Below are 22,615 nucleotides of genomic sequence, written 5' to 3'. Positions count from 1 at the left end.
TTTCATTTATTTTGCTGTCTCTCTTGTTCTCTTGTTGCCTTTCAATCTTGTTTTCTCCTACTCTGTCTCTCTCTTTCAGACATAGGCCCCTTAGTGCCCCCCCCTCCCCTCCTCCACCACCTGTGGTGAGACAGAAACACACATGAAAGAGTTTCAGCATCTTTACCCTACCAGGAACACACAGCAGTGTTTCCTTGAAGAGAAAACACAAGATAGAACACTTTCTCTCACACACAAACCACATCAAAACAGAACCCCACACCTACGCACGCATACTAGAAATAATTCAATGCATACTGCATTGAATTATCTGTGCAGAGTGTATGGAACACATACACACAATGCTCACTTGGTAAATGGAAATAGTTTGTTTCCTATGGCTTGCTTATTTAAAGGGGGGGGGTGCTACCTGACATTCCTCTCTCCCCCCAACCCCCCCCTGTCTCCATCTCCTTCCCCTGCCTCACTCACTGCTTCCTCCTGGTGGTCTCCCCTCTCTCTCTCTTCCCGGCGCCTTGCTTCATCATCCCCTCACCCTGTTGACCTTTCTCTGTCTCGCATCTGTGCAGTTCCAGAGGGTGTGCATGTACGTTCTCTTACGGGTTTCTGAAGGCTTTTCTAGTCAGTGTGCGGTTCAGCGGTGAACCAATCTCACACCTCTCCAGTCTTTCCTGCCTTTGAGCTGAAGCAGTCTAAGGGTGTTGGCCTGTCATGTGTTGCCTCAGTCTGCAGTGGTTGAACAGGCATGCGTGTTTTTTTTTGTTTTGTTTTCATAGATATATTTTGGGCATTTTATGGCTTTATTGGACAGAACTGGTTACAGGGTGTCAGGAAATGAATGGGAAAGGGGGAGTCATGCAGAAATGGCAGTCAAAATCAAACCCAGGCCGCTGCATTATGGTTGCAGCCTGTATGGTAAATACGGCCCCAAGTAATGATGTTAAGAAGTTTGTGCAAATGTTTCCCTCATTGCTCAACCCTAAACCAAAATATAGGAAATTGAAGGGTGGACCGTACTTGATCAATTGTACAAACTCACAAATTCACACAACAACACCATCATAAGTAGAATAATTTATTGCAGATCTTTAATTATCTCTCTGTTCGTATTTTAGTATAATTACAAGTTTAAAAGCGGATGGCATTTACAGAGCGTAGAAACATCCAGAAAACACTGCACTAAGTCCTCTTTAATAGCATTAGTCTTAACATCGGGGCAAATATTTACAAGGAAAGCAAGGTTGGGAATGCTGACTAGATAAATAAAAAAGAAAGAAAGAAAGCAAGCCTAACAAATACGACATGATTAGAGGAGTATTGCTTTCCTGACACTTCACTGCTGTATGGAATATCCAAACCAAGATCCAGTTTAAGGATGGTGTCCTGATCATCTGTACAAACCCAACAGGGGTACCGAGGGAGGAAGAGAAGTTAAAGGGAAAAAAAAGCGGAACAGGACAGGCCAAGAGAAAGCAAGAAGGGGAGAAAGAGGGGATCCGATATATCACCGATATCTGTGTGTGCTTAACTCTAAAAGGGCTCTTTACACCAACATCCTCATAATCCGCATTTTCACCATCAGAAACAGAAAACGTGTCATCCTCCAGTAACTACACTCTGATTGGAGAGATGTTCTGTCCATTACAATCAGCTCTCTCCCCATGGGTTAGCTCTTTAGATTATTGCAGTAGTAAAGCTTCATTAGACAGGCTGGAGGCTGATCCCAGACCATCTCCATCCTGGCCCCTATCAGATTAGAGTTAAGATGGGCAGTAGGCAATCAGATCCTGGATCTGAACCAGTGGAATACATTCAGGTCCGTTGTGTTGTGTGAGAAAGAGAAACGTGGCCGATGTGAGCAACGTCCAAAAGCTGGTGGATGTCATCAAGCAGAAACACCCCATCTGCAGCAGAAACACCCCAACTGCAGCAGAAACACCCCAACTGCAGCAGAAACACCCCTCCACAGTCACACACGCAGCCAAGTAAGAATACTCCCAGGTGCGGGACTGGTGTTTGTACAGAGCTACCAGGACACATACTCCTTGGTAATGAGATGAATGATCACTATTTAGATCATAATCGGTTCCCAACAAGAACACACACGTGCACACACCACACCACACCCACACAGAGATTGGCAGTAAGTGCTACGCATCAAAGCAGTGGCCAGGGACAGGGTGTAGTCCAAGTAGGGAGGCTAGTTTAGCTGACTGGGTTTGTGTCTTGGCAGTCTGAAACATAGTTTCAGACCACGTCACCTCTAAGGACAGAGGAACTGAACAAGAGAACGAGTGAAAGTGTGCTGAATGAGTGTGATATCCTCAGGTCATGTGATAAGAGTCAAGGATGAACTGCATCTAGATCAACAGAGCGGATTGAAATAGCAAACCTTTAAAAGTGCATTCCAACTTTAGGCTGTGTGCACAAACAAGACTAGTGACCAATGAAGACTACTGAATACAAGTTTAATCGACCCCTGTGTATGCACGCACACACGCCCCCATAAACACAGCTGAACACAGCTCCACAGAATTGTCCCTCTGTAATGAATGGTGTAGTGAGTAGAGTCTTTCTTCATGTGCGAATACAGTGTGAAAACATTGATGCTGCAGAATTCATCACAACAACACTCGAGGACAACACCTACAGCCAAGCAGGTCCATCACTTCGGAGCCGAGATCTCTTCTTGCGCCACTGTGTGTGTGTGTGTCAGCAAAACAGGATTAGGTGTTGTTAGCTAACTAGTCAACCTCCTGCGAGTGTGTGTCTGAAAAATCAGGGGGCGTGTCCTCCTCCTCCTCTTCCTCCCCAGGCTGCAGATCCGATCCAGGGGGAGTGTCCATCTCGGCATCCTGGTCCTCCGGCTCGGTGGGCGTGGCCTGTTCCGCTGTTGCCTCTTCTTTGAGGGTGGGGTCCGTGTCCACTGCTAACCCCTCCTCTTCCTCTTTTACCCTCGCCTCCTCCTCCTCCTCCTCTTCAGTGATGGCAGCCCCAGGGCCCTGGAGTGCACGCGCAGCGTGTGAGGACGGCAGGTGGGACGGCTCGGCGGGAGGAAGCAGGGTGAGGGACTCCACGCTGAGCTGGTCGGCGCGGGCGTCCGTGAGCAGGGAGATGGTGGGCTGGGCTGCAGGGGTGAGGCTGGGCGCCAGCGCCATGGAGGGGCCTGGGGGAGAGACGGGGACAGCACAACCGCTTAGCTCCTCACCCTCCCCACCGGAGGAGGAGGGCGGGGTGTGCTCCAGAAATGTCCCATCATCTGGGGAGAGCAGAGGGGGGAGAGGGTTAATCAGGGTTCATTTCTAGTTTGCCAGTAGCAACCAGTAACTAAGCACCAGTATCTGCTTACTGCAGCTGTGCTAGATGCCATCAGAAGTTGGGACACACCCGGCTACAGGGCTATTGTAAGCTCTATAGACTAGAACTAGGCAAGCATAATAATGGTCCACCAGCAGGCATGGGGCCAGGTAGGGGGATGAGTAGAGGGGCATGTAGAGGGCCAGGTAGAGGAGCAGACAGAGGGGCATGTAGAGGGCCAGGTAGAGGGGCATATAGAGAGCTAGGTACAGGGGCATATAGAGGGCCAGTTAGAGGAGCAGACAGAGGGCCAGTTAGAGGGCCAGGTAGAGGGGCATGTAGAGGGCCAGTTAGAGGTGCATATAGAGAGCTAGGTAGAGGGGCATGTAGAGGGCCAGGTAGAGGGGCATGTAGAGGGCCAGACAGAGGGGCAGACAGAGGGTTAGGTAGAGGGGTAGACAGGGGGCGAGGCATGGAGAGGTCTGAGTAGTCATCAAGAGCTCACAAAGACAAGGAGACTCCATGGTGGAACAGAGAAAGCATATTTATATTCCAACACAACACATTTGAATATGTATTACAGACCTCCAGTCTTCAAACATACAGTACATAGAAAGGCTCTGTAGCTTCAGACCTCCTGCCTTAGAGTGTGTACTCCTAAGACTTGATACAACAGTCCAGGTAGAACCGGTTGATGAATAGAGGCATTGTTTTGTGTCCTCTTAGAATACAATGCTTTTAGTCAAATATCTGAGACAGAGTATGTGTTTCTATGGATATTATAGTGTGTGTGTGTGCAGTTTGTGAAGCTGGGATTATAGGTGTGTGTGTGTGTAACTGGAACACTGAGAACCAGGGTTTTCCCCTAGCATGGTTTACTGCCATGTTGAGTGTCTTTAGAGTCTGTATGTGCTGGCATGGGGAATAGTGTGTGTTACCTGTGAGGCTCTGGGCTGAGGATGGTGTGTGTGTGTGTGTGTGTGTTACCTGTGAGGCTCTGGGCTGAGGAAGGTGTGTGTGTGTTACCTGTGAGGCTCTGGGCTGAGGAGGGTGTGTGTGTGTGTTACCTGTGGGGCTCTGAGCTGAGGAAGGTGTGTGTGTGTGTTACCTGTGGGGCTCTGGGCTGAGGAGGGTGTGTGTGTGTGTGTGTTACCTGTGGGGCTCTGGGCTGATATAGTGCTGGCAGTGACAGAATCACAGCGTCCTGTGCTGCCACTCCCACTGGATGGGGGGGAGGGGGAAGACAGGGGAGACGGGCTGTGCTGGGACACGCAGTGAGCCACTGCAAAACCTGAGACATGCAAACACACACACAGAGTTGATACATTACTCAGGCATGCATACAGGTCAGGGGTAAAACAAAAAAAAGGTGCACAAGTGCCTTTTGAGAGCAAAATTAAGAGGCTAGATCAATGTAGAAAACCTCTCCCCACTCTGCCCCTGATTGGCTGTGAGGTTTAGGCATTAGGAGTGACGATTGCTTCCAGAACCAGTTGTACTGTTGCAAAGCACGGGTAAAATGCTGTATCTCATTGGATCTGCGCAAATCACTTTGGCCAGGGGACCCCTTTTGGTTCCAAAAAGATGAGTCTCACCTAAAGGTGAGGAGTTTGCATGCCTGATTACTAAGAACAGCTAATCTGATCTACACCACATTCCTTTCTCTGTAACAAGGGTGCATACTGTGGGAAGACGCTGTCATATACACAAGGTGGTTTGTGAACACATCATCTAGCATGCAGCTATGGCAAAGTAAGATGTGTGTGTGTGTGTGTGTGTGTGTGTGCGTGCGTGTGATAGGTAGAGATTCTAAGGAAATTTCATTATCTGAAATGAGGAAGTGATAACCAAAACAAGTTGGTTTCCTACGTGGAGAAATTCATGTGAAAAGCATGGGCTATTCCTCTTAATCTGCACTCGGCATAGTGAGTGTGTTCGCCTGTGCGTCTGCATGTCGACTGTACACCACAAACTTCCTTTTGCTTATGTTGAAACTGAATTATGGACAAGGAACAAGGTTGGAGTTTGGAACCCTGTCCCACACTGAGAATCAGGGTTTAACCATGGTACCGTGTCTCACTGAGAACCAGGCTTTTACCATAGAATCCTGTCCCACACTGAGAAGCAGGGTTTAACCATGGTACCGTGTCTCACTGAGATCCAGGCTTTTACCATAGAATTCTGTCACACAGAGAAGCAGGATTTCTCCTGTCATGGCTTCCTGCCATGTGGAGTCTCTTCCGAGAGTGGCGGCTAACAGCATGATCGCTGGAACCACCGAGAGGGATCCTGCCAACTGGGGATGCACCCATACCCCTTTCTTTACAAACCGATAAGAGAACTGTTATTTTTATTTGTGTACTTGCCGATACAGAGTGCCATTACCGATACTTCTTTGACAAAATAGTCAAATAACTATCACACAATGTTGCCACCTCTGAACTAGGTTATGCATTTTTGGGGAAAGTGAGAGGCAGACTTTTTTTGATGAACAGAATCATGGACATCTTATTTATTATTACTCGAAAGAAAATAGTATTATTTTTATGTGCTTATCACAAACTTAAAGCACACATTTCAGTGAGTGTCCAATAACCTTCAAAGGGCATAATTACCTGTAAGAAAGGCTGGTGGGATCAGCCAATTGGAGACCGAATACGCTTGTCAGACTTTTATCTGTTAAAGTCATTACATGACGGTTGGTCTTCTGCAGTAACACCGCACTAAGTTTTCTTTTAGGCTCGCAGTGAGCAATCTTTAATTTAGTGAAATGCGGTGCACTCAGGATAAAAGTTAGTTGGTTGGTGTACTTAGTCCTCGGATTGTTTAACCTTATTTAATTACGTTAAGTTTATAAATAGTTTATGTAGCGGTTGGAGAATTGTGTATACTGCGCTGTGGAATGTTTCGTTTCGTTTTCGACAGTGGTCGGATTTTATTAATATAATGGCGTTGGTAATATATTATTTATGGTACCTATTTTAAGCTGTGTGTGTGTGTGATAATTGTCAATGTTCTGTGTTGTTTTAGCAACACCACACTCACTCATTTAAGAAACGGAAAACTTGTGTCCAAGAGTTGTGTTTTACAGTAACTGACACCCCGTGAGTGAACACAACGCACCAACCAGCTATATAGTTGTTTCATTTCTAACCTACATCATTGTCATAATATAAAAAACATATTCTTTTTTTTATAGGTATCTGTCTTTGGTATCGGGTTATTTTTTTTACGAGTACAAGAGTTTCGGTGCATCCCTACTGCCAACTTTAGATCCTTGTAGACCTGTTGCGTGAAATAAAAATACCTGTTACAACATGGAATCTATACAAAAGCAGGAACATGTGAACGGTTTTCCAACGGCCGGTGTTGCCACAGTCACGATCAGGCCTTCTCAGGGCTGTTTGTTCTGGCCATCGTATCCTGCCGTGTACCCTGCTGATGTGACCCAACTGCTGCACAGGGCGATTCATTGTGTCTCCACCGCTAGTCCCGAGGGTCCCTTCTGTACACAACACGGGTCCAATTACGCGTTTCCAAGAACACTCGTTTACGAACGCGTCCCACAAGTCCAACTACAAAGGCCTAGGAGCACCGGAGGACCAATTCCCACCACGAAACCCACCCGAGTCGTACTGCATTGGAGGGCTGGGTGGGACTGTCTGTTAAAACTGTCGTGAGTGGGGCCATTGTTGTGCAGCCTGTCGATTCAGCATGTATATCCCTGAACATACACCACCCTAGGGGCCCTAGTCCCACAAGACGACCGAGCACCGTCATGAGCACTGGGCGTGCGGCAGACTCGGTTATCTCTCACACACACCTGTCTCCCGGGGAGGGGAATGTCTCTGACTAGCCTGCTTTGCAGGATTCCGAACCCCCCAATCTGATCTGGGTCCCTGTGTGTGTGTGTGTGTCCATGTGTGTGTGTGTGTGTGTCCATGTGTGCGTGTGTTACCTGGGACTTTGTCAACGGAGGCGAAGACCGATCTCTGTGCTGTGGGGTCGTTGGGCGCTCGACGCGATTGGTCGTAGAAGCGGAAGGGGAGGCCGGCGGCGTTGGCCGCGTGGCCGAGCCCCAGGACGTCGGACGCGGAGGGCTGCACGGGCAGGTCCAGCAGAGCTGCGCACAAACACACGCATTTGACACTGCTAGCTATAATAAACCTGACCTAACTTCCTTTGGGGGTGTCTTTTTTGGTTTACCTGTTTCATATAAGTTTATTCACGATCGGGCAGAAAAACAAAGCAGAAAATAAAAGGCAAAAAATTCAAACAAAACTAAAAACGGTTCCCGCGTCTCACCTGCGATCCTCTGCATCTTCATGCGGCGGGCCTGGATGCGGCCCTTGGCGAGGCGCTGCTTGGCGATGATGCAGCGGATGTGGTCGGCGAAGATGAAGTTGGCCTGCAGGATGGGGAGGGGCTTGGCGTGGGGGTTGGAGCTGGGCTTGTGGATGATGATGTTCAACGCCCGACTGTCATCCTCCACGCCCGACACCTGCATGTCCTGGAGAGGGGGACGAGGAGGGGGGGAAGGAGGGGAACAGGAGGGGGGGAAGGAGGGGAACAGGAGGGGGGGAAGGAGGGGAACAGGAGGGGGGGGGGAGGGGAACAGGAGGGGGGGAAGGAGGAGCGGGAGTGAGTATCCACAGGTCACAGTACACGGGAGTTGGAGCTTGAACAGTCCTCCTACAGGCACGCACACTCTCTCCCATGTGTAATCCACACACGGACCCCCTCTCACTCTCTCTCTTACCTGTAGCAAGCCAGCGAACTTCACCACTCCCCAGCCCAGGCGCTTGGTCTCCGGCTCCACCAGGCTCATCTGGTACACGTCCACAGCCAGAAAGCGCTGGGCCTGACCCCCCTCCTTACTGACCACCATGCAGGCGATCAGGTCACTGTTGTCTACACAACACAACCACAACATGAGCATTACACAAACCACAACATGATCATTACACAACCACAACATGACCATTACACAACTAAAACCAGTTTCAGATCATTGAGAAAAAAGAAGCCCATCTTCCCACTCAAGTATATTTTACAGTCTTTTTGTTTATTGTTGTTGCCAGGGACAATGAGATCAGCATTTTCAGAATATACATTTGAAAACATCTTCCAATCTCGATTGTACCTGTGCAGCGGTGTGCATACTCTATCGTACCGACCATATCAACCACAACCACACAGACTGTCTGGTCCCTGTTCTTAACCGGAACCCAACCGCAGGGCAACCTTGCCAGTAGCAGGTGGTAGCCAAGGACACTAGAGGAGCAGCCGTGGGCTCCAGATGATCTGGACTCTTAACCACCACCATCACCACCACCATCACCATCACCACCACCATCACCATCACCACCACCATCACCACCATCACCACCACCACCACCACCACCATCACCACCACCACCACCATCACCATCACCATCACCACCACCACCACCACCACCACCATCACCACCATCATCACCATCACCACCACCACCACCACCACCACCACCCTCATCAGATCAAAGACAGCAGTGTTCATGAGGGACAAGGAGATACAGCTCCCACGCACATAACAGGATGACCTTTAGTCTATGGGTTGTGTGTGTGTGTGTGTGTGTGTAGAGTGGCCTGGTTTCTGGTGTCAGAGTCATTCTCTGCTTTGTTTCCTGAAGCCAGGTTCAGAGAAGGCACAGAATTAGAAGCAAACACACACTACCCACACACACACACACTACCCACACACACACACACTACCCACACACACACACAAGTGAGAATGTGTGATGAGATGTAGGTGGGCAAGACGTCTAGTTGAATCATCTCTTACTAAATGAGGGGGAATGAAACACACACACACACACACGTATCAATTTCCCTGTTTTACACCGAAGCTCGTTGGAGGAACTAGCTAGCTATAGAAACGCAGCACACACCTGATCTGAGCATTTAGCTGGAACACACACTGTAAAACCACAAACACTGAAATGAAAGGCCAGACTGATGAGGTGTTTTATTATAAACCCCCATTATAAATAATCAGCTTCTCTTTTTCTCTTTTCTCTGACACAGGCAGACAGACAGACAGACAGACAGATGTGGACAGTCCCTCCTCCGACCACGCTCACATAACACTCACTTCTAGTTTTAAGGACTATTGTTAGCCATCACCAGAGCAACCATTGATGACACACAAACACACACACACACATACTGGAACGGGCCCACAGACGAGGGCAACGGAAATCTTTCACTCATCTCGACACGACACCTTCTTCTTTCTAGAACAGATCAATCAGTGTGCGCGCGTGTGGCAGACAGGGTCTGTGTGTGCGTGTCTTACTCAGGTCCAGGACGTCATCGGTCTTGATGAGGTCTTCGGGGCGAGTGAGGGGCAGCTGCGTCTCGGGTTCTCCTTGGAGCTGCAGAGAGAGCGCTCTCAGCATGAAGAACACACGAATGGCCTGTGGAGAGCACACACACACACACCCATTCGAGTGTGAGGACAGAGGGGAGTGAGCAGGAGTACGTTAGTATGAATTGTAGTCGTGTGTGTGTGTGTGTATACTGTGTGTGTGTCCGCTTGCTCACCCTTCGTGTTTTCTCCACGTCCCCACAGGGCAGCCTCTTGACAAAGTCGATGCCAGTCAGCGGGGTCCCAGTAGGGGGCAGTAGGACGGAGGCGTCCATCATGAGGTACTCCACATTCAGGGGCTTACTCTACCAGGGCAACACACGCACAGGGGGCACATTCATACGCACACTTTGGGTCGCTTGCTATGCCTGCAATGTAGGAGTGTGTGTGTGTGTGTATGTGCGTGCGTGCTAACCGTCATGCTCCTGTACTCGTCCTCAAACATGTCCAGAAAGATTTCCTCCCCCTACGAGATAGAAAGAGAGGAAGACAGGTGGGGAGGGGGGTGGGGGGGGGTTCAGAGCATGAGAGGGTGTAACTGGCGGAAGGAATACAATAGAGGGGTGAGCTTTGCTGACGTTAGGGGCGTACTGTAAGGCGCTCGACCACGATGCAATCTTGCATTTGACCGGCTGAAACGGGATTACAGGAGAGTGTGAAAACATCCTTTTTCCTGGCTGCTACCGCGCAAACGAACGGCAGATTCGGTGCTGCATCGTTAGGCACTGGACTGTGAACACTAGCACTCGCGCAAGGCTTTCATTGGAGGACTGCAACAACCTTACGTCGCATACCACCACCGAGTGTAGGAGTGTACAGATAGGAATCATGCAGATGGTGCTGGGTGTGAAAAGAAACACGCACGCATTGATGTTTATGCGTCTATGCGATTGGATAGTTCGCTATTTGGTCGATGTATTGATACAGATCACTGGAATGGTATACTTCAACAGAAATATGCAAATGTTCTAAGATGAGAAATGTGTGTGTGTGTGTGTGTGGCGCCACACACACCTTGTAGAAACGCCGTAGGAGATGCAGACTCTCTTCTCTTGCACCCTGAAACCAGACCAAACATGTCAATCTGAATAATACATTTACACATTTACACATTCTCTCACACACATGCTTGTATTGCTTTTCTTATGGGGGGCTCACGTTTCAGTCCCATTCAAAATCCTGCTTTCCCTAACATTTAACCTTACCATAGCCCAAATATGTACATACAAACCTGACCTGAACCCTAAAACTATCCCTAACTCCTAACCATCCCTTAATATAATTTGAACCTTAACATGAATTCTAACTCCAACCTCCATAAAATAGCACTTGAACTTGTGAAAGCAAAGAAAAGGTCCCCACAAGCGGACATGTTCCTCGTCCCACTGTTCCTGACGGGTGTGACTGACTCCTGAGAAGCACTGCTTTGTTGTCACGGTTTCGAGAAGCATTGGCCGTGTTCTAAGCAGCCTCACATTCGAAGAATGCGAGCCCAGTCCTAAAGAACACAAGTTCCACTCCACACACACAGGAGTCAAGCATGCGTGAGTGAAGAGGCACCCCCTGTTTTGACTGTGTAGGAACACTGGGTAGGTTAGTCATAGTAGAAAAACCAGTAGGATAACTAGTAGTAGTGGAGGGGGGGGGGGGGGTGTCTGCTCACCTCCAGACAGGCCAGGTGAACGTCCTTGATGATGCAGTGAGAACCTGACAGGACCGACTGCTTCAGCAGCAGACAGCTCAGCTCTAGAGTGGCCAGACGCACCTTGCCGTCTGCACACACACACACACGTTGAGATAGATTAGTATGTATAAGTACGAGTGTAGAGATTTGCTTAAAAACAGGTCATGAACAGGCATAATGTATGACACTGTCTGTGTGTGTTACCTGGCTGCGCGGCCTGGTTCATCACTCGTATGAGTCTCTCCACCAACACCAGACTGTAGGAGCTTCTCTCCTGGTCAGGCACTGGCAACTGTAACCTCTCCAGAAGGTCCAGGTTTATACCTGGACACACACACACACACACACAGGGCCATAATGCACAGTTGGAAATGGTTTCAGGCCCCTCTCTTTGTTGTCCTTCACGGAGTGCGAGCCGTTATGACGTGTGCTTGCGCGTCAGGAGAGACAGAGAAAGAGAAACAGAGAGACAGAGAGAGAGAGACAGAGAGAAAGACAGACAGAGAGAGAGAGAGAGAGAGAGAGAGAGAGCATCCATACACACCTTTGCTGTGGGACACGGCGTAGAGCAGGCAGAGGACAAACAGAGCGTGGTAGTCATCGGTCGTACAGTCTAGAGCACTGTACACCATGTCCAGGAAGGGCCTACACACACACACAATATCTGTTTAGGACACATCTTTGTTCGTGTGTGCATGTACTGTACCTGCTCCTTTGCATGTACCTGTTCCTGTGTGTGTGTGTGTGTGTGTGTACCTGCTCCTCTGCGTGTGTATGTACCTGCTCCTCTGTGTGTGTATGTGTGAGTGTGTACCTGCTCCTCTGTGTGTGTATGTGTGAGTGTGTACCTGCTCCTCTGTGTGTGTATGTGTGTGTACCTGCTCCTCTGTGTGTGTATGTGTGTGTGTACCTGCTCCTCTGTGTGTGTGTGTGTGTGTGTGTGTACCTGCTCCTCTGTGTGCGGGCAGCAGCTGCCGTCTTCTCCTCATCAGTGATGTTCTGCTCCGTCAGCTCAGACAGCTTACACTTGTCCATCACTACCATCTCAATCTCTGTACACACACACACAATCCAAATTCACATTGAAACAACATCCCAACTGGCCCCAAATGTATCGTTGAAACAGCACACAGCCCTAGAATGTTTGGAGGGCAGCCTTCATGCTGGGACACGTCTCAATAGTCTGCGGTAGTTTCCCCCGCCTCCATCTCCTTGCTGTCATCTATTCAGAAGAGGGGGAGAGGGAGGAGAGGAACCCTCCGCAGACTATCGAGATGAACCCAGTCTCACACACACACACACGCACAGGAGAGTGAGAGACAGGTGGAGAGGTGAGGAGCACATGAATGGAGTCACGGTGGAGACCTTGACAGTGGTTAAGCTGTCACCATGGAGTTTGTGACAGGGACAGCCGGTCACCATGGAGATTGGAGGAGTGAGGAGGTGTCACTGGGGGGGGGGGGGGGGGGGGGGGAGCGGCCCAAAGAAAAGCCCGGTCTCCAAACTGTCTGTACACACACACCCTTTCTGAGCACACCCACTGTTAATCTGGCCTCGGTTTTCATTTTTTCCCACGCATTCACAGTTGAATGAATACAGCTGACAGCATAAAGGACATTGTCCACCGAATACACAAGAGTATTTGTGTGTGCACGTGTCTCTCAGCCAGTTTGGAGGGCGGGGCCGATGCCGGGGCTGCTGGGTAAAAAAAAATAAGTGGGTGATGGGGCGGTCTGGATGATGGATGCACTCCGGTGTGACACACAGACACTCCCCTTACGCAAACACTCCCACTCACCTTCTGTCTCCCCACTCGTCCTGCCTCCCTTAGAGCACCCGCCCTCACTACCTTTACTCTTCTCCCTCTCCCTCTCGCGCTCCCCGCCGCCGCCGCCGTCCTCCCAGCCCTCCTCTCCTGGCCCCGGCCTGTCCTCCTCCTCCTCCTCGCCCAGGTTCTTGTAGTTGGGGCGCTTCTGCGCTCGCTTGCGTCCCCGGTGGCGAGACATCTCCAGCGAGCGCTCCAGAGACTCGGGGGGTTTGGTGAAGCGACGCACGCCTGTGCTGTTCTGGAGAGAGTGAAAGGAGAACCAGTGTGAAACACAGAATGAAACCAAAGGCATAGAACTTCCAGATTCCAGGAAGGAAGGAAGGCTCTTCTCTAATCAATCCAGTCTTGAGATAGGACTGTGTAATGATCGACTGCAAACAGTCATAAAATGTCAGTAGCTGGGTACTGACATTTACTGACACTAAACACAAAACTAAAAGTAAAGGATTATCTTATCTTATAAAATTGATTCCAGACTGTCTCTTCAGGACAAGTAGTCTGAATGTATTGCAGTACTTCTTCAAAGTAACTTTAGTCAAAATATTTTTCTCTGAAGAGTAGCTTTGTGTTTTGTATTTGTGGTAAAAGAAAACAGGGAGTCAGATGGCTGAGCGGTGAGGGAGTCGGGTTAGTAATCAAAATGACATTGTGTCCTTGGGCAAGGCACTTCACCTTACTTGCCTCGGGGGGAATGTCCCTGTACTTACTGTAAGTCGCTTTGGATAAGAGCGTCTGCTAAATGACTAAATGTAAATGTAAGAGAGTTTAACAGTTAACACAATTTTCATGTTAACTTTCCCCAACCCTGTGATAGGGGGTGTGTCTTTCATTTGGAATAATAGATAGTAGAATGATTAATGAATTCTCATTTCCTTTATGAGAACTACCATGAAACACACACAATGTCTTCATTCATTCCCTGTACTTCCTTCTGAGAACTCAGCGTTCAGAGTGCGGAACTCTGAACTCTTTAAAGTAAAAGGTTCATTGTCCTTTTGTCAACCACAGCCACAACAATGACATATCCTTGATAAAACGACAAGCCACACACACACACGACTGAAACTGTAGTTGTGACCCGCTTATTCTGAACAGTGACAGGAAAAGCGCCGTTTCTCAGCAACGTCTATCACTTCCCTCTCACACCCCGTGCATTATGGGAGCTGTATGCCGGGAGGCACAGATGCTGAGTGGCTGTGACGTCGGAAAAGCACACCGAGTGCTCCGCCTGCACAGGCTTCGGCGTGCACCCTTTTGCGTGTGCGCTTGAGTAGGCATGCGGTGTACCTATTTGTGTCGGCGGGAAGCAGTGCACCTGGTTGCCGCCTGCAGAGAGATCTCTGGTTAACCGCTCGCCCTGCCATGCTTTGACGTGATGAGAACCGAATGGAGGTCAGACACCTCGGTGCGCGCACACTTTGAGGTCAAAACGGCTCTTTGCAAACGCCACGTGCGTGGCTGTTGAGAGGCACGCCTGCAAGCGCTCAGACGCGCACGCACGCCAAGAGCTTCCAGGAAGGGAATCGGGGTTAGACGATAAACCTCTGTGTTCCATACGGCCTCGTTTCCTCCCACATCATCAGCGAAGCAGGAAGTGCCCTTTGACCTTGTGTCCCAACAGTAAAAACAGAACCCATCTCTCTCTCTCTCTCTCTCTCTCTCTCTCTCTCTCTCTCTCTCTCTCCCCCTTCTCTCCCCCTTCTCTCTCTCTCTCTCTCTCTCTCTCTCTCTCTCTCTCTCTCTCTCTCTCTCTCTCTCTCTCTCTCTCTCTCTCTCTCTCTCTCTCTCTCTCTCTCTCTCTCTCTCTCTCTCTCTCTCTCTCTCTCTCTCTCTCTCTCTCTCTCTCTCTCTCTCCCCCTTCTCTCCCCCTTCTCTCTCTCTCTCTCTCTCTCTCTCTCTCTCTCTCTCTCTCTCTCTCTATTTTACGCTGCACCACATTCACACTGTGAACTACTACCCCGAAGCCTTCAGGAAGATCGGATCTGGGCTGACGAGTGCTGAGAAAAACCACAAGGATGTCTCCGAAAACACTTTTCTGAAAACATTTTTCGGCTTCTCTGAAAACACTACCGCCCATACCTGGCCCAGCAGCTCTGCTCCTCGTGTGTGTGTGCGCGCATGCGTTGGGGGGGGGGGGGGGGGGGGGGGGGGGGGGGGGGGGGGGGGGCAGAATGACATGGTCTAGTATGCAACCCTGGTTTCCACTCACGCACATCTGACAGACATAGCTGGTACTCTCGTCCTGTCAGACAAACAGACGGACACACACACGTGTGTCTCACCATGCTCTTTTGTGTGTTCTGTGCGCTCGGTGAGGAGAAGACTGACAGATCTCCGTTGAGGATGACATCTGCCAGGGAGTGGACCAGAGGCTGGTAGTGGATGATCAGGAACACCTGGAACACACACAACACCACACACACACACTGTATGAAGGCTGAGACAGACTAGAGAATCTGCAGGTGTGAATCCAGGTGTGTGTGTGTGTGTGTGTGGCAGCCTACCTGAGAGAGCAGGTTGAGGGACACTTGGGGGTTGATCTTCCTGTCGTCTGACTGAAACACACACACACACATCCACATGAGGGGATGTTTGGCTACCCACCATTCACACACACACACACACACACAGCATCCCCCCCGCACCATTCACACACTAACACAAACACGGCACTCCCACAGATGGACCGTCCATCCACACACAGATACACAGACAGACAGATACACAGACAGACAGACAGATCCACAGATACACAGACAGACAGATCCCCAGACACACAGACAGACAGATACACAGACAGACAGATACACACAGACAGACACACAGATCGAGACACACACTTACTTACAGACAGGCACACACACACACTTATACAGACACACTTATACACATACACACAGAGCGCAGCGTACCGTCCCGGGGCTAACCAGTGAGTAGACGTAGAGCGGCAGGAAGAGGCGGTTGAGCAGGTGGTCGGTCAGGACGTCGTTGAGGAACTCACAGTTGATGGTGAGGATGTCGTTGAGGTAGTGGAGGTGATCCAGGTGCTCTGCCACCAGATCGCTCAGCCTCCCTCTGTTCCTGTGTCTGGATGGGGGGGGGGGGGGGGGAACGGGGTTTAGAGGAGAGAGAAGAGGGGTGTGAAGGGAAGAAGAATCGACGTTTGCTTTGTCATGGATTGTAGCAGAAGCGGCCAGGGTAAGTCGACCAGCAGTGAGACAAAACGAGACTACGTCTGACACCTAGTGGCCACAGGGGGTAATGACTGGTGTAAATTTTCTGACGAGTAACCTAAAGACAGCCAAAAGACAGCCAGCCAGAGTCAATAAAACAACCAGCGCTCTTACTCTTCGTCTGTCTGGACACACTTGTCCAGCTCGATCACGTGGCTGCCGATGAACCAGACCAGGTTACTGAAGTAGGGCACCGCCGTCTTGTCCCGGATGTAGTGCAGCATGTGCTGGTTGTCCACTGGGGTCAGGGGGGAGAGGCCGTGTTACCATGGTTACACATACACACAGACACACACACCGACAAGATCACTCTCAATACCACACATTCCTGAGTAGGATTTAAATAAATGATCAAAATGTGAAGCCTCCTCAAGCTATTCAACAATAATAATACAAATAATTTAAAAGACTGAGTGGGAAGCATCTCATCAGGCTAAAGACTCAAAATCAATCCATAAAAAAAACATTTAAGTAAACTGTTCTAGGCATTGCTCCCTCGTTCTAGTGTTGCATTATTGATGGTGTAGCCTAACACAGGTTAGAGAGAGAGAGGGAGGCAGGCAGCTGAGTGGGGCCTGAGTGGGAGTAGGGTAAAGAAGCTAGCTCCAGGTTAAAAGCTAGCTCAGGTGGTTGCGGGCGAGAGAGAGAGAGAGAGAGAGAGAGAGAGAGAGAAAGAAAGAGAGAGAGAGAGAGAGAGAGAGAGAGAGACAGACAGACAGACAGAGAGAGAGAGAGAGAGAGAGAGAGAGAGAGAGAGAGACAGAGAGAGACAGAGAGAGAGAGACAGAGAGAGAGACAGAGAGAGAGTTGTGGCTGGGTTACCACAGCGGGACAGTCGGCTCTAAAGGGGACAGGAAACCCAGGCTGTGTACAGTTCTATTGTTGCACTGGCGTCCTTGTTTCCTTCCTGTTTCCTTCCACATACACTAGACCACACTTTGTTGCCGCTCAAGGGTTGGGCAGGAGGCGTGTCAGTGTGCGCGCCACTGAGTAAGGAACGTCTGTGTAAGACTACAGTTGGCCCCCTGACAGCAGGAACAGAACGCTCAGATGCAGGCATTCCAATGGACAAGATGTCAGATCCAAGATTTGATCATGAGTCAGGAGAGCATTACGTGACGAGAACAGAGGAAGGCATGCCAGGCTGTCTGCATGTAGGTGGGCAGCGAGAAATGCTTGACAAATCAAATGGAAATGAACGATAACACCTGTTTGGATAGCCACCATTCTTAGGGTATGCTAAACACATCAAATAGAGCAGATTAACCAATAATGGGAAGTGTGAATGGGACCAACTTACATGAGACTGTAGTTAGGCAGATGGGGAGCGCAGAGGGGGTGGGGGGGGGGGGGGTGGATGGGAGGAGGGAGAAAGACAGAGAAGCGGAGGGACACAGGAAGAAAGAGAGAAGGAGAGAGAATAGGGTGAGGAGGGAGAGCAGAGGAGAGGGGTTGGGGAAAACAGACAAAGGGTTAATGTGAGTATAAGGGACTGCTGTGGGTGGGGGGTGGCGGGGGCTGGGGGCTAGACCCCTCGAGGCATCTACACACACCCATGACCAACCCTGCACAGTAGCATACCCCCCACACACACACACGCAAACACACCTCAACAGTCAGGTCAACACACAATACTAACAGACATCGATATGGCTAGCATCACAGAATGTTTAATAACCCCAAATCGTTTGATACATACACTCTCCAGCTCACATATGCAATGTTACATAAGAATCTGTCGATAAGAGCAGGGAGTCACACTAACTTCCATGCGTGATACACATGCAGGGTAGGATGGACAGACAGACAGACAGACAGACAGACAGACAGACAGACAGACAGACAGACAGACAGACAGCTAGGAAGACAACCGTTCTCCTTAGGCCCCTGTCATATGTGAAGATCGCTGGAATCTCGAGCAGCTAGGACACGCGTCCTAGTTAGTCCCAGGAGAAGGCAGGTGGACAGACACCTGTGCACCGGCAGGCCCAAGCCCCCTGCCCAGCCCTCGCTCCCAGCCGCTGTCGCCCAACCCAACCCAGTCCCGAACCAGCACCCCCACCCAACCCCGTCTTGTCCAGACTCCCAGCTCCCCTGTCCCAGAGAGCCCCCGGCCAAACACCCATTGTGCACAAGCCAGCCTTACAGCAGAGGGCAAGAGGAGAAAGAAGGAAGGCTGGCGGGCGAAAGCTGTGAGTTGGAGTGTGCTTGTTTGGGTGCTTGTTTGTGTCGTCGACAGCGTTACCTTATTAGCCATGCTCATGCATCGTGGGCAGGTTAGAGTTAGAGCCGGCACCAGGAAGGAGGAAAGGAGAAGCAGCAAAGAAAGGGCTCGGAGCCTCTACGGGGCGCGTGTGTGGATCTGTGTGCGTGTGTGTGTGACACATACCTTTGTAGACGTTGAGTGTGATGGTGCGGACTGCGATGCGGACCATACTCTCTGGGTGGTTGAAAAACTTAATGGCTTCGGTGTACAGGGCAAAGTCATTAGTGTGCTGTGTGTGGGAGACAGAGAGGGGGCGCCGGTGAGCAGAGCACAGCACTGCGCCACAGAGGCCACACAACCACAGAGAGAGAGAGAGAGAGAGAGCGGCTACTGGGGATAGACCCGCTGGTGAAAACTAGTATTCTACTTCTAAGAGAAAACCTAAAGAGAACAATACTCTAATAAACAGCATTGAACTTGACAAGTTAAATACACTCACTACGGTTAGATTGAGAATACCTAGCCTCCAACTAGTTTCCAAATAGTCTCAAAACAACTTATATTTGTTCATTTAGTGTACGGTCTATTTGTTTAATATCTACATTGTTGTAGTACTTTCCTGATACACTAGCATGGCGGTAGTGACTAGGCCTAGTTTACCTACTGTAGGCCTTCCAGAGCAAATGAGTAGGCATAGTTCACCTTCACAGAGCAGGTGAACAGTGAGAAGGTGGAGAAGCTCCACTCACCCAATATACACTGAGACTAAGACTTCTCCAGTGCCAGACTACACCTGCTCAGGCTCATAGGTGAACAGCGGCTGGCTTATCTCATGCATGATGATGGGAACAGTGGAGGTATTCAGCACTAGCTGAGACACTACAGAACCACGCTGGGAATCCAGGACTGCTGCAGCCTCCCTGCACCACTGAACCAACCTCGTCTAAACCTGCTCCTCTCCTCCCACACAGCGATGACCTAGGACGACTCTTCTGGTGGTCCAACTAAGTTCTCTCTTTCAGAAAAAGACGACTAGGCTATCGCTTAGTGCTAAAGCTACCTGCTGACCACACGGTGGTGGTCAACGACTGGATGGATTTACAGTCCGATGTTAGCTAAAGATCTCTCTCTGAGCATTTTGTCCCTCTAAGCAGGCACTTTCTCATTCCCCGAGACCTCCAGCCAATCAGAGACAGTTCACAGGTCAGCCAGAGGTCACAGTGAACAAAAAATGACAGGTTGCTACCATCTACAGTACACCAATAACCTTCCCCCTTACACAGAAGCCAACAGCAGGCCTATGCTGCTGATAGACCAGCTGTGTTATTGTGATTGAGCACTGGCCTGAGGAACAAAGGAATTAACAGAGGTACAACAAGGGAGGGGGAGTGGCTACAACCAAGGTACCTGGGCAGGAAGTTGCAGTTTGACACAGGAAGTCTACACCACTAAAGCCAAAGACACTAGCAACAACGTATAAACAGGATGCCGTGTGGTTACCGTTCAACTGCACATAATACCCGGGGGAAAGGATACCACAGCTCAGAACAGAAGCCAAGGCTTAGTGGACACATGTATACAAAGTACAGCACACTCAGCAACTTAAGTGGGGTTAAACCGTACAGAGTGCAATGCATGAAGTAACTTTACATTCCTGGCTTTTATTGTAAAAGATTGTAAAACTCTATTCTACCTCCAACTTTGCTCTTCCCTCTAGTACTCACTGTTTCTCATAAATCCAAAATCTCTAACAAACCTTTTCACTACATTTATTTACTACTTCACATATATTTTGGGATTAAATAAACCCCTCCTCTCTACCTCAATTATTTCCATACCTCTTTCCCTGGTCTTACCTCATTGTAGAAGAAGTGGACCGTGTGGTTGTTGAGCTTGAGGGACAGGGTTTTCAGAAAGGAGATGTAGTAAGCCATGATCTCCTCGTCAGAGAAGTCAAACTTGTGGACGATGATGGAGTTGACATGGTTGTTAGACAGGAGGTAATCTAGAGGGTACATTGTGAGGAAATTAAGGACGCAATCTTACAAACGTACGGACTCAGTCTAACAAAGTTAGGAGTTGTCTGAATAGTTGAGACAAAGTCATACTGTATAAATTGACCCTATTCTCCAGTTGGATAGAACCTTGTTGCTTTCCTGAACATACGGTCTCCTAGCCCAGGTAAAGTAAGCAGCGAGTTTTACTCACAGAGCGAAGTCTCATGGCTGATGTTTTCAAACAGGATGTTGAGCGTTTGCAGGAGCTGGACGCACACATAGCGCCCGGACTTCTGACGCAGGATGTTCAGGAAGAAAGCGAACATGTTCTTCTCCAGGAAGAAGCTTGAAAACATAGAAGCAGACGTCCTGAACAACTGACAACGCTACGGGACTGATCGACATCCAAATCAATCCAACAAATGATTCAGTCAAATGTATCACCCAATGGTACATTTATGGTAAATGTGCTCATTTGTCAACGGACACAGGGGTCAACAGTCCGACTGGACCAGTGGTATTGAATCAGAAGACACACCAATGGCCCAAAAATTGGCCTCAGCACACCTGACCAACTTTAATAAGTGAATTTAAGAAGAGAACAAAAAAGATTAAAGGCCTTACTCGAAAACAGAGCTGTCATTCTGGTCTCCCCATATGAGAATCTCAGTGATGGATCGAATGGTCTCCACCAAGAGGTTCCTGTTGCTGTCTGTCACTGTTGTGTTCTTTGTCAGGACATGGTACATATACCTGAAGGAGGAAAGGAGAGGAGGGAGAGAGGAGGAATAGACAGTGACAACAAGCTCTTTTCTAGCCTTTAGTTTCACACGTTCATCAAAAGCAATTTAGTACAGTATGTGTACTTTGCCTAAAGTAAGTGAATCAACCTTATACCCCTTTCTTACTAGGCACTGAAGCCTTGCACAAAACCATGACAGCAGCAGCGACAAATATCCAAATATCGCCGGATAACTGAAACTGGTGCAGAGGTCAGTGGAGGCTGAGCTCTGCTGATTTTAATTGAACTAATTTGCTATGTAGCATTGTTACGATTACAATCATTTCAGTGCACCACTGAGCTTTTAAATTCCTCATAATCCGGAAATGTTTTAACTTTTTTAACTACCGCGTATTGGACTGAAAAATTATATTGTTGCTGCAAAAAGGTGTGTGGCCAACTGAAGAGTGCCGACAACAAATCCTGGAAACTATCTGGCTGGTACATACTGTAGAAGCTAGTTGTTACAGTTAGCTAGTGTACTTGATGCATCGTTACTAGCAAATGCTGTATGACATAGCTAGCTAGCTAGTTAGCTATGCTAGTAGCTACATGATCATGACTTCTGCATTAAGTGGACATAGCTTGACTAGAAGCCAATAGGTTAATTACCAGTATATAGCTTTAACAGACGCTGTAGGTTAGACAGATGGTCAGGAACGCTGAGTACACACACAAGTAACAACGACAACGGACCAGCAACCTTCGCCATCATGCCAGCTACTTACTTCAAATGGTCCAACGAGTGAATGTTTTTAGACTTCCCCTGTCCTCCAACCCAGCTCCTTGATCGACCAAACATGATTGCAGAGATGTGAATGCTTCCGACTGTCAGGTTGTTTTGCTGTTATCCCGATCAATCCATAGCATTAGCACCCCACTCCCCCGTACAACGATGATGTGTTGACAGGGTAGATAGCTAATGACGACGATAGCTGTTAGCTAAGGAACGTTTGCTCGCTAAGTTAGGTAAATTACGTAACAGGTTTAAAGGATGTGTAGTTCGGGACTTGCCGTTTGCGCTTCACTATAAGGGTGTACAATGTCATGCTACACCGTCTGAAAAAACTACAAGTCTCATTGCCCTTTTCGTTAAACGATCAGAGAACACGTCATGACGTATAATATCTGCGACTGTTTGTGCATGGGGCGGATGAATAGTTATTGATGTTTCATT

The 22,615-nt window shown here is 49.1% G+C and overlaps 1 protein-coding gene across 5 annotated transcripts; it reads right to left on the bottom strand.

The window, feature by feature from the left end:
• Positions 1-1,059: 1,059 nt before the first annotated feature.
• clec16a (C-type lectin domain containing 16A) lies at positions 1,060-22,533 on the bottom strand. 5 transcript variants are annotated; one of them, XM_047038758.1, is made up of 24 exons: positions 22,167-22,533; positions 21,282-21,410; positions 20,869-21,002; positions 20,517-20,665; positions 18,844-18,949; positions 17,755-17,760; positions 16,569-16,692; positions 16,134-16,308; positions 15,726-15,776; positions 15,504-15,617; positions 13,192-13,459; positions 12,340-12,445; positions 11,938-12,038; positions 11,598-11,717; positions 11,373-11,482; positions 10,724-10,768; positions 10,125-10,175; positions 9,886-10,014; positions 9,638-9,758; positions 8,057-8,208; positions 7,603-7,807; positions 7,256-7,420; positions 4,451-4,588; positions 1,060-3,259 (listed from the first exon to the last, which is right to left on the bottom strand). In XM_047038758.1, exons 1-24 carry the CDS (start codon positions 22,238-22,240, stop codon positions 2,745-2,747), a joined length of 3,288 nt encoding a protein of 1,095 aa, XP_046894714.1. In that variant the 5' UTR covers positions 22,241-22,533; the 3' UTR covers positions 1,060-2,744. The 5 variants fall into 5 exon arrangements, with proteins under 5 accessions (XP_046894714.1, XP_046894718.1, XP_046894716.1 ...); XM_047038762.1 differs by having other exon boundaries at positions 1,060-3,166; XM_047038760.1 differs by having other exon boundaries at positions 13,243-13,459.
• Positions 22,534-22,615: the final 82 nt, after the last annotated feature.

Source organism: Hypomesus transpacificus, chromosome 17 (genome assembly GCF_021917145.1).
Source record: "Hypomesus transpacificus isolate Combined female chromosome 17, fHypTra1, whole genome shotgun sequence".
Taxonomy (NCBI): Eukaryota; Metazoa; Chordata; class Actinopteri; order Osmeriformes; family Osmeridae; genus Hypomesus; species Hypomesus transpacificus.
Note: the sequence above shows the minus strand (reverse complement) of the source record. Positions and strands in the feature narration are given on the sequence as shown.

What these genes read in the sequence shown, in the direction of transcription:
- clec16a (XM_047038758.1), bottom strand. Translation starts at nt 22,240, where the DNA reads ATGTTTGGTCGATCAAGGAGCTGGGTTGGAGGACAGGGGAAGTCTAAA. An exon ending in CACTCGTTGGACCATTTGAA is followed by an intron (nt 21,411 to 22,166) that starts GTAAGTAGCTGG and finishes TTCCTCCTTCAG; the next exon opens with GTATATGTACCATGTCCTGA. An exon ending in ATCAGCCCAGAGCCCCACAG is followed by an intron (nt 3,260 to 4,450) that starts GTAACACACACA and finishes TGCTCTCCCCAG; the next exon opens with ATGATGGGACATTTCTGGAG.